This window comes from Stenella coeruleoalba, assembly GCF_951394435.1.
Source record: "Stenella coeruleoalba genome assembly, chromosome: 6".
NCBI lineage: Eukaryota > Metazoa > Chordata > Mammalia > Artiodactyla > Delphinidae > Stenella > Stenella coeruleoalba.
In genome coordinates, this window is record NC_137151.1 from 57,043,553 (window position 1) to 57,055,485 (window position 11,933).

The 11,933-nt window shown below is 46.0% G+C and overlaps 1 protein-coding gene across 1 annotated transcript in view; it reads right to left on the bottom strand.

The window, feature by feature from the left end:
- Window positions 1-11,561, bottom strand: part of PLA2R1 (phospholipase A2 receptor 1) — a gene marked incomplete at its 5' end in the record, with an annotated part of 117,308 nt that extends 105,747 nt beyond the window's left edge. The window contains 5 exon segments of the mRNA XM_079923463.1: window positions 11,025-11,167; window positions 11,169-11,344; window positions 11,346-11,375; window positions 11,377-11,495; window positions 11,498-11,561. Of these exon segments, the coding sequence (XP_079779589.1) occupies window positions 11,025-11,167; window positions 11,169-11,344; window positions 11,346-11,375; window positions 11,377-11,495; window positions 11,498-11,561 (532 nt within the window).
- Window positions 11,562-11,933: the final 372 nt, after the last annotated feature.

An 11,933-nucleotide genomic window follows, 5' to 3' on the forward strand; every position in this document is an offset into this window, starting at 1 on the left:
ATCCCATTTTCCCATTAAGCTATAATAGAATCTGGTCCTAGCACCATTAATCTCCATAAATTCACTGAAGAGAAAACAACTGTTTTCAAAGAGACTATGAGGAAACCCAATATAGGTATCAATATTCAGATTATCATTATATGTGCATATGAGTCATCTCTAACAAAAACATAAGATGAAAATAAGCCACCAATCCTTAGTGTCTGTAGACAGATTTCAAAAAGGATGAAGATCAAATGTGGGAGGAATCAAGATTGATTATATATGTCAAGGACATCAGTTCTGCTTGAACACTGATTAAGTGATTAATGAAGTACTGCCAGAATTACTAAATCTCTTTGCAGTAAAATGCTATTATACTTCCCTTAATAATTGTAAGTTTAGGAGGAGAAAAAGGATTGATTTACTAGAAGTAACTTATAAACTGATTTTCATCCTTAAAAAATCAAATAAAATCCATAGAAGATACGGGCGCTACTTTCTACTTCTGAGTTCCTTTCAAGACAAGATGATTTTAGATCCACCCTTTGGCCTCACAAGGTCACATGTATTTCTAAGGAATGGAAGGAGAATTTCTTTATTCATTTATTTATTTATTCATTCATTGAACAAGCATTCACTGGTTGCTGACTATGTGGAAGGCACTGTGTAGGGTACCAGAGATAGAGGAATCATTTATCTAAATATCTGTTCTTTAAAACAATATCTATTCGTTCTGGAATCATGGGAAGTCTCCTAGTTAATGAAAAGAAGGGAGTTCCATCTGTTCCAAAGTAAACGTTGTAACTGCACTTAAAATAAGCCCTTAAGAACAAGGGATGAAAGATAAGAAAAAGAAAATAGACTAGAATTTAAAACACTTGACTGGATCTTCAAGTGATGTCATGTGTGAGGTGGACACGGCACCTCAGTGTCATCAGACCTTTCTAGGTGGAGTGTGTGTGTGTGTGTGTGTGTGTGTGTGTGTGTGCGTGTGCACGTACTGGCCCATTTTCCAGGGAGGAGACAGCAGAAGAGCACTGGAAGGAACATGGACACGGCACAGGAGACTCCCTACCCATACACCCAGAACCATGAACTTCAGCGCTGGATGGGACTGTAAAGCTCATTTAACTGAATCATTCTTATACATTTCTTTTTCCAAATCCATTTTTTTCTTAAAAGTTTTATATTGATATACTTAGTGAAAACCATATAGGTCTAACTCTATTTACATCCATTCATTTATAACCTAGAAAGCAGAAAATGAGCTGCTGTAGATTGTTGCCAAATAATTTGAAGTGGGAGACTTGAAATTTCAAACAAACATTAATTGAGCACCTATTACGGTGGTGTGTTAGGAGCCCTGCAGATAGAAGGATATATGTGCCATAGTGTTTGCCCTCAAGGAACTGATGTTCTCCCTGGGAGTACATCATGAAGTGTACAGGAAGAGCTATAACTTAATGCCAAAATACATATTGACGTAAGAGGTATAAGCACAATAAGGTGGAATGCAGGAGGACCTAATATTTGTTGCACATGGAGGTACACGGGTGAACTAGACCAGCATGGGTGCCTGTCCTCATTACAGAGGGAGAGTTCAGGTAGTGCAGGAGGTATAGACAGAAAGGTGAAGGGTTGGGTCAGGGGGCACTGTGGACAGAGCAAAAGTCATCAAAGCTCAGAGGTGATGAAAATAATTAGCTCTAGAGTGACGTGTACCTCACTCTCTAAAAGTGTTTGGTGGTTGTAGAATATAAAGTTGGAAAGAGGTGGTTTGGGGCCATTTTATGAAAAGCTTAAATTTTATTCAAAAATGTGTATATTATTCAGATAAAGGGAATTTTTGGAACAAGAGAAGGCATGACTGAGGCTGTGGTGTGGAAGACGAATCAGGGTGGTAAATCATTCGATAAAAACATTTATTGAGCATTTTTATGTCCCCAGCATGGTTTTAGGAGAGTAGAGGTATGAGACAAATGTCCAAGTTCCTGCCCTGGAGGAGTTCTCACTTAGCTGGGTTGAGACAGCCCACGTGCAGAATGGAGAACAGTCTGAAGGCTATTGCTTTGATCCGGCAAGAGAGACAGAGGTGTCAGTTCAACTGGTGGTGATGAGAAAGGAAGGGAATTGTTAGACTCTAGTCACTAGAGAGAGAATTCAAAGAGGGAAGAAATGACAGGATTTGGTATTCGATAGAATGGGAGGATTCTGGAAAAGGTAGTTGCAATGACTTGTTTTCTGGCTTCAGGAATCTGATACACTGTCAGATGCCGGCCAATCCCTAAGATACCATGAGGTTGGAGTCTAAAGCCTAGGGCTGCGATTAGAGTCGGAAGAGTGCCAACTGGGGATCCCTGCAGGAAGTTCCTCTTGAGGCCCTTCCATTTCATGCTCAGCACCCCTTCTGATCACTTCCACCCACCTTTTAGTGTCCCCTTATACTTTAAACAGCTCCTCTTAGAACTGGCTGAGGTATGAAGTGTTACATAAATAAGATATGATTTGAAATGTTAAGCCTTGGTGAGATGTATGTTCTTTTGATTAAAAAAAAACAACAACACTTGAAACAAACAATGAAACAATTCCTAAAGAAATCCTCTTTCTATGGTGGATTTTAGGCAATCAAAGGGTTTTCTCGTGTTTAATAAATAACACCATGACGGTGGCACCTAATCCAACCGACGTATAAACCGGCCTCTGGGCCCTTCCATGTTATGGGAACTGGAAGGAAACGCTCAAATGCATGGTTCACGGCAAGTGCAATGTTTAAGACAAGCTTCCTAATAGGAAGCCCACAGCTTGCCAACTGCACTCCAATTTCAATCTCCTACTCCATTCTCCTGGGTTTAAACCTCTTCTACTCCATCTACCCACACAGCTGGTGCTGGGCTCACGCATTTCCTTCCCCGGAGCATCTCTTGAATCTGTCCAGTTCCTTGCTCTTCTGACAGTATCTCAGTTTCGGCATGGAAAGGGTCCAGGAAGTATGGGGAGGGCATCTCTGCCCTGAAACCAATCTAAAGTTGAGCAGCTTTTCTCTTGAGATGTATCGACATTTTCCAGCTACACAAATTCAGGTTTGTCCTGTCCAGTGACTCCGATTCAGATTTGATTGTTTTCCTTACTTAGATTACTCTGTAGCAGGAAGGGATGCTGTGTGGGGCTGAATCAAGTCCCGTTCATGGCTGAACGATGCAGAGAAGCTGGATTCTTAATATGACTTTCCAAACCAATAAGCAAGGAATTTCTGACGTTTGCAGTATGCAGCATGTGCATTGTACTTGAAAGGACAGAACAAAGTGAAAAGTGTGTTCTCTCCTCCTTGGCCATCTCTGCATGAATACTTGCATTTTTATCCCAGATCATCTGAGATTTGGTGTTTATCTCTGACAATCTGACAGCACTTAACAAAGCCCGTGGCTTCCTATCAATTGATTTCTATAATCAACTAAAAAGTTAAGTATGTTTTAAAATATGCCCTTGTCCTGTCTCAGAACCTCTTCTCTTTCCCTGCCCTAGCATTGTCCTTGACTTTGAGCCTTCTTTATTCTCCTGCAGCTTCTGAACCTGGATAATCACCACCTCCACAGGCCCGTGGGACCCCTCTTGCTAAATCTTTTTACATGTTCTCTTCTCTTTTCTTTCTAATCTCCCAAAATCGTCACTCCAAGTTCCACGAGGCATACAATACTTTCTCACATGCAGGAAAAATTAAACCTGGCTTAATCTGCTCCACCGGGCTCTAGTTTTGTCAGGATTCAAATTGCCTGTCACCAACCCCTGTGTGAAGTAGATTAACCCTTCCAGACTGTTCTCGCCACTCTGCCACTCTCATTCCCTCCCCACCTCCCCTTTCGTCCATCACATTTAGCGGTAGATCTCCTGACCTCTGCAGAAAATCTTCTCTCTTTCAAAGTTCTTCACTGTGTCTCTGTATCTTACCAGTGAATTTTTAAACTGAGTTGAAAACATTTTTCTTCCTTTTAGCTTTTAGTCTATTCCTCCATCATTTTTGTCTTTATTTAACTGGAAAGTATCTAACAGACATTCAGACATTGCTGGTGTAAAACTCATTATTTACAGCAGCTCTGTTAACACCTTATAGACTGTGCTGAAAATATACCATCTCAGTCACCAGGGAGTCTTGCTACAGAAGACCATGTTATGGCAAGAAACAATAAGACAGAACATTGTTAAACTTCCCTCAACATGCCTTCGTGTGGAAGCCCTGGGGGATATGATTCAAAGACTGGGTCACCAAAACAAAAGCAGAAAACAACTCAGCTAACAACCAAACAACCCTGGAAATGACGTGAGGTTATTGAAAGCAGAAGTGTTTACACTGAGCTATCCATCTTATCTGCTTTGAGAATATACTCACTTAAGAAAAATATGTATTTACTTAAGTGGGAGATAGAAGTGAAAACACAACCAAGAGACTTCCCTGGTGATCCAGTGGTTAAGACTCTGCACTCCCAATGCAGGGCGCCCAGGCTCTATCCCTGGTCAGGGAACTAGATCCCGTATGCCGCGTACTAGAGCCTGTGTGCCACAACTGGGACTCCTGCACATGGCAATGAAGATCCAGCATGCCGCAACTAGGACCCGGTGCAGCCAAATAAATAAATAAATATTTAAAAAAAAGAAAGAAAGAAAAAGAAAACACAACCAAATCCAACTCTTAATGGTAGATATATTGTTAGTCCTTGTACTTGTTTGCTAAGGCTGCCATCACAAAGTACCACAAACTGAGTGGCTGAAACAGAAACGTGTTATCTCACAGATCTGGAGGTTACAAGTCAAAATTCAAGGTGTCGGCTGGGTTGGCTCCTTGGAGGCCTGTGAGGGAAGGATCTGTTCCAGGCCCCTTTCCTTGGCTTGTAGACGGCTGTCTTCTCCTTGTGTCTCTTCATATCATCTACTCTCTATGCGTATTTCTGTGTCCAAATTTTCCCTTCTTAGGTGGACGTCAGTCATATTAAATTAGGGCCCACACTAATCACCTCATTGTAATTTGATTACATCCGAAAAGACCCTGTCTCCAAATGAGGCCTCATTCTGAGGTATTTGGGGGGTTATGAATTCAACATCTTAGTTTTGAGGGGGACACAATTCAACTCATAACAGCCCCGTGCTTCTTATTCAGCTACGTAATTCACAGAGCCCAGAGTAAAATGAAAATGTAGGGCCCTGGAGGGGACAGGGAAGTCCAGTCAATCTTCACTTCCCGTGGGCCTGTGAGGGGTTGCAACCTCCGTGGCAGAAAGCTCTGGGAACACACTCAGTACCTGGACTGGAGACAGGTGATAGGTCCCCACTCAGTCCCCACGGAACATGCAATGGTGCTGCCAACCCGGTGGGGACAGCAGCCTTGTCCTGCCCCCAGATACCACTGGCCGTCCACTCCCAGGCTCTGGGCCTCCAGTTTCCCAGCCCCAAGGCAACCTGGTTGCCATGGTGGACGGAGCACAGGAGTATGGACGGGGAGGCTGAAAACCCACCCAAGGAAAATGGGGAGGTGACGTGAGGAGGGACTGAGATTTACTGGAGGCTTTAATCTCTTGGTCTGTGCTCCATTGTCCCACAAGATTTCATACCCAAAGAACAAATTCAGAAATAAAAATTACTAAGGGGCTTCCCTGGTGGCACAGTGGTTGAGAGTCCGCCTGCCTATGCAGGGGACACGGGTTTGTGCCCCGGTCCGGGAAGATCCCACATGCCGCGGAGCGGCTGGGCCTGTGAGCCATGGCCGCTGAGCCTGCGTGTCTGGAGCCTGTGCTCCGCAACGGGAGAGGCCACAACAGTGAGAGGCCCGTATACCAAAAAAAAAAAAAAAGAAAAAATTACTAAGAATTCCAAGATCCCAAACCACAGAGCATTCAACCCCAAGGGCAAGGCCCTGCTGAGCATGGAGCCCTACGAGACAGTTCTGGTCACACGCCCATAAAGACTGCCCTGTTAACTGGCCAAGGCTAACACTGTGGAAAAAAGACCTTGGCAAACCACAGAGCACTTCTTTTAGGGCAGAACTGCTTGAGGTTGAGAGTATCTGCCTTAGTTTCTCCATCTGCACAATGGGCTTAATTAATTATAGTGCTGTCCTCATAGGATCTTGATAAGGACTACCTCAGTCACTACGACCCCTTTATAAATGTTTGTAAGAGAAAAACAGATCTTAACTTTGGACATGGGTAGTGAAAAATAGCAGCAAAATAAGACCAATGTTTATAGTTAAATAATTACTTTGAATTTCCTGTTTATATTTTCATAACCGAAAAGGAAATTTCTCAAGAGCGTGATGCAAAAAGCCAGAAATAATGAAATATTTTCATTAGCATATTTCTTTGGAGCTGTTGTAGTCTAGAAAGTATAGTCAGTTAGAAAGTCATGTGGCCCCGCATGAAAGCAGAAAACTCTTGTCTGTTTTGTTTAGCTCTGTATCACAGAACCCAGTTTAGAGGAACTCTCATAAAATTCCTCCATTTTTTTGAATGACTTTATAAAATATTCTACCCTAAGTGACTCACTGTAGTGTTTATAAGGTGTTCTTGGGTTTGTTTCTTTTATGAACTGTAATATTTCTTTTCACTCTGATCAATTAAAAAATATAATTTATGTTCCTAGCTTTGTTTTGGAACATCTCCTAAAAGGCTTTCAAGGATAATTTCTAAAAGAAGATGGAGACAAGGGTCTATAAATGTCTCAAATACATTACTTTGATAGATTATATGAAGATTCATCACATAGGGATGAGTTCAGAAGAGGCAGAACAAAGAATTGTTTCTTCAGAAACCCTGATATAAATAAGCAAACTCTTAGCTCAAGGAAGGGAAGCTGAGGGGACAACGAAACTCTGTATGGCTCAACCTTTCTGGTAATTGGCGTGGAACCCACATGGTGTAGTATCAGTTACTGTGACAACCAATAATAGGAAAAGAGGTTAGGAGCTAATGAGAAAGAGTAAAAAGGACCAGAAAAATTGGAAGTCTATGCTGACTCTCAAAGGCTCATGAGGAAAGAAGCCAGTCAGAGAAAATGGGATGAGAAAAGTATAAAGTGGAAGAGTTTCTGAAAGATGATGAACGGAGATGGAAGAAACAGAGTCCGAGGGTTGGAGTGATTGACGGCCAGGCAGGGCAGCTAAACCAGGAGCTGATCATGCTTTTACTTAAATTCCAAATCCCCAGATTAGGAGAATGGCTCATTGCCCAGGGATATATAAATTGCCTAGAAAAGAATCAATGGCTTTGCACATTTCGGCTTTGTGAAAATATTTACTCCTACATGTGGAAGCACAGGTTTGGAAAAGGAGGAGTTGAAGAGAGCAAGAGGCTGGCCTCCTGTTCCTCCTGTCACAAGATCAAGTCACATGCTCCCAGCAAACAGCGGGATAAGAATGAGCTATTTTATCAGGTCGCAAGGCTACACAGGGGTCCTCTGCATTAGTGCCTGTGGATCCGGTTCACATCCCTACTCTACAAGCTCCTGTAGGTGCAAGTTACTCAACCTGTCTTCACCTGCGAAGGAAGGGTATGAACTAATAGCACCCAGCTGGCTGTGGTGAGGGGCATTTTGACCTTTGTATTAGAAATGGGAGCTAAGGGGAAAATCTCAGGGTCACGACTCCTTCCCACTGCTGCCTCCAGGGGGTGGCTCTCACCACCCTCTTTCAGAAACCTCTCCTTCGTGGCACCCTCTCTTCATTGCTCCATACCGAGCGCACCGCCCTGAACCTCTTCCTCACGTTCACTACCTGACTCCAGCAAACACTCCATTGGCCTCCCCACCCCAAGGCCTTTCACTCCCAACACTCTGGCCTGGTGTTTTCTTCAGTGCAGGCTGTGGCCCATTAATGCATCATGAAGTCAAAATAGAGTGGAACATTACAAAGCAAAATAGAGTAGAACAGAGTAGAAAAGTAGCAGCACATCGTATCAGGTAAGGGCGTTTTTTAATGAAACTTTTGTTTCAGACGTATATGTCTGTACTGCTCTGGACACTCGGTTCCTTGACCCCCTCTGCTCCGAGGACCTTCTTTCACTTGTTCTCGTTTTAGTGACCACTTCTGCAGCAATACCTTGGACCTGGTCACTACTGAGAATGGACCCGCCTCCAAAATCCATTATTTCCATTGTATAATCACTACCCTTCCTGTTCTGCCGTCTCTCTCATCTCCTTACTTTCACCCTCACTTCCCTTGGTCATTGGCCATTCAAAAGAGCCTACCTTGACCGTCTCTGAGGACTGACACAGCCATGGGCTCCCTCCACCCCTGCTGCTGGGAAGCTGAGTGCTGTAGGGGAAGCTCTCTTACTATGTTGGTTGGGGCCATTTCACATTTATAATTTTCAGCCCTCAACGTCGCTTCAAAATTCTTTTACTTGCCCCCAGTTCATTTCCTTTAGCAACCTCCACAGAGACTATGCCCACTTTTCCCCAGGATGCCCTGTCCCCTTCCTTGATCTCCCCTCTACCCTCCCAGTATCTGGGGTACTTGAATGAAATGATCAAGTTTTAGCACTTGCTAGAATGAAGGGCTCAGATTTCAGAACCACAATGAGGTCCCTTGCTATAGCAACTCGAGGTAGGAGAGAGGCTGCAGATATGCCATGTACAGTGCTGTGCACAGGGAAGTAATTGTTACAGGGCTGTCCACACGTCAAGATGGTCTGGACTGGCCAGAGGAAGAGGGCACCGTGGTGATACTGAAACAAAAGGACAATCCTTGGGTAAGTACTATTATTAGTTCCCTTTTTACATATGAGGAAACTGAGGCACAGAGAGCTTAAGTAACTTGCCCAAGGTCACACAGCTGATAAATGGTAGAGCCAGGATTTGAGCCCAGACAATCTGGTTCCAGGGCCCATGAACTTAACTACTGTATGACACTGTATCTACTGATTTTTTAATACAAATTTATTGGTAAATGACTGAAAAGTCAGCACAATACTATCCATCATCTGCCTCTCAAGGCTGGGATGCATATAATAAATAAGAGATCAATCAGTAACACATATCAAAGAAATTTTCAGATGATAAACACTGTATGTATAATCTGCCTTGTATTACTACCTATCCCTTATTAGTGGATGTGAAACTGACATAGGTGCATATTTTCTCCTGGTTGCTCTGGGGATGCCAATCATGGCTAAGAGTAAGTTAATGTAGTCCAGTGAACACAGGGGCAAACGTAGGAGCCCAAACACAGCTAAAAAACACTGCTGTATTTCAGCTTCTACATCTGAAAAATGGATGGCTGGACTAGACAATGTCTCAGGTCCCTTCTAACGCTAAGATTTTGTTTTTCCATCTTTGGACAAACAGGAAAAACCTGATTTTAAACCCATCTAGATTATACTTGAAATTCCACTGATGTGAGTGCTTGGAGTCAAGGAGGGGAGCCTGTGTGAGGACTGGAGCAGTCAATGTCACACAGTCTCTGTGCTCTTCAGAAATTAGGAGCAGCATTTTCACATCTGAAGAATCTCTATGCCAACTATGTCAAATGCCTTCAGATTTGCAAACTGTCACCTGGAGTGGACAGGAGGTAGTGGATGATTCTAACGTCATAGTGTCCTTGACTATTAAAAAGAAGGCACTGATTAGCAACTACCTCAGCCGGGATTTGGATCTGCTACATATAGAAGCGATTAGCCCATCCGTGCTAATCCTGGCTCAGAGGAACACCAGCGCATTCTCTCTGTGTGGCTAGGTTCCAGCTTCTGTCCTCCCGGCTGCTGCCCTCTTCTAGATAGACATTTAGTGCCCAGGCAAGACCCACATTTTAAAATGTAAAGAAATAAGCGTGGCACAGCGACTGTTTGTGAAGACAGTCACAGGGGGTCACAGGCGCCTCTGCAGGAGCATTTTTATTGAAATGACAAAGGAGGTAAGAGGCCTCTGACCTTCGGCCACTTTAGAATAAGAATTGCTCAACCTGTCCCCGGTAAAGCCTCCTAGGAATGCTAGAGAATACAGTCCAGAGAAGATTACCTCCAAAATGTACACATAATATGTTGAGAGGGGAAAAAAATAAACACAGACATTGGTGACATGTTTTACTCCTTCTGTCCAAGCTCATCCCCAAAGGCTGAGAGTATGGAGGCTGCCTGGAGGCTCCTCCTGGTTTATTTAGCTTCTCCCAACCTCTTTCCTCCCTTCACACATGGGCTTGCACTTTTGCACGCTGGCTCCTTTGCCTCAGAGGCAGCCCATACAGTTATTTACGAAAACGGTGATCTCTCTTTCTGTCTCTGTCCATAGCCCTTTATGAATTTTATGTACAGTAGGTGCTCGATAAATGTTTGATCCATTGATCCCGTGTACACGTGTATATGGCCATGGTAACTCCGCAGGAACTCTCCACTCGCCGGCCTGCCGCGCGCCTTGCAAAGGATCCCATTTTACCCTCAGTGGTCCTATGTCTGTCACAGGCCCCATTTTTCAAAGGGGAGAAACTGAAGAGCAAAGAGGGTAACTTGCTCCAGCTCACAAGTTCATTGGGGCCACAGGGGCTCCTCTTCCCTATCTGGTCTGAGAAGCGTTAACAGAGAAGATTGTTTTCTTTCCCGAAGGGGCAGAGAGGAGAAGCCAGGCTGGGGCCACTCCGCAGGTGGCAGCGTACACCCAGAGCGCTTGCTTTGGGAGGGGACAAAATGGGACATCTTTTTGCCGTCATGTATCCCAGAGATGGTCCTCCCAAATACACCGCTCTAGGAAAGTTTACATTCGAAACATCTCCTACCCTCCTACGTGCAGCTTGCGCCGGGCCGCAGCCGAGTCAAACCGCCTGCGAGCCGAGGCCCCGCCCCACGCCGCGCCCCCGACCGAAGCCTGGAGGAAGCGGGGCGGGGGAGGGGGTGCAGGGCCTGTCCCGGTGCAGGACTAGCCCATCCGCAGGGCTTTCTCCGGACAGCAGAGACGCGGGCCACCGTATAATCCTGGCCACCCTCGCCCGCCCCAGCTTCGCCCCTTCCTCCTCTTGCCCACCCCCGCCCCCGACGTGCCCATCTGGTCCCTCTGGGCCGGGGGACACTCACCCTGCCACTCGAGAAGCCGCTCGGGGGTGAGTGCCACCGCCGCGCCCTCGGCGGAGCCCGCCGGCACCGCCAGCAGCAGCGGCAGCAGCGGTGGCAGCAGCGACAGCAGCGCCATCGCTAACCACTGGGCTCGCCGGACACTGCGCCCGGCCCTGCGGTGGGCGAGGCGGGACCGCAGCCTCCTCCGCGCTCCACCCCTCCCCCAGGCCTCGCCACCCCTGCGTCCCGGAGATCCACTCCGTCACCGTCACCCCTGTCGCCACAGTGTGCGGACACTCGGGGTTATGGGCTGGAAGGCGGAAAAGTCCAGGAGATTTTCCCCGCCCTACCCACTCCGGCTTGGAGCGGGAGGGAGCAAGAGGGGGTGGACCATCTGCCCATCCCAGAAATTCCTGCCTTTGGGGTGGGGAGAGAGGAGGGGTGAGGCTGCCCCGTGCACGCGCCTCCTGCTTCCAGCCTTCTCTCTCCTTCTTGCGGAGGCCAAATAGGAGTTGGGGGTGAGCGAGTTGAGAATCTCTGGGACGGGAAGTCTGACATCTGGGTTTGCAAGCCACCCGGATTATGGTAAACGCTGCGGGTTTGGCAGCAGGCAGCTTAGAGGAAACCGAGCTGCTCCGTGGACCCAGGCGCGCTGGGAGCGCTCTGGACCTCCTCTCCCCTGGAATGTGGAGCCCAGAGATCCCTGGGGGTGCGCCGGGGTCTCCACCCTCCTCACTCCAGAGTACGCTGAAGCTTCTTCCATTGTTGAGCTCCTTTCCCATTTAAAAACTACCTCCCCCTTCCATCTCCTTGGATCCTCCTAACCCAGCAAAATAGCTGGGTTATCCTGTGTTACAGCTGTTACCGCGTTGTCCCACTTTATACCTAGAAAACCGGTCCAGAAAGGCAAAGTGATTTGCTCTAAGAAGA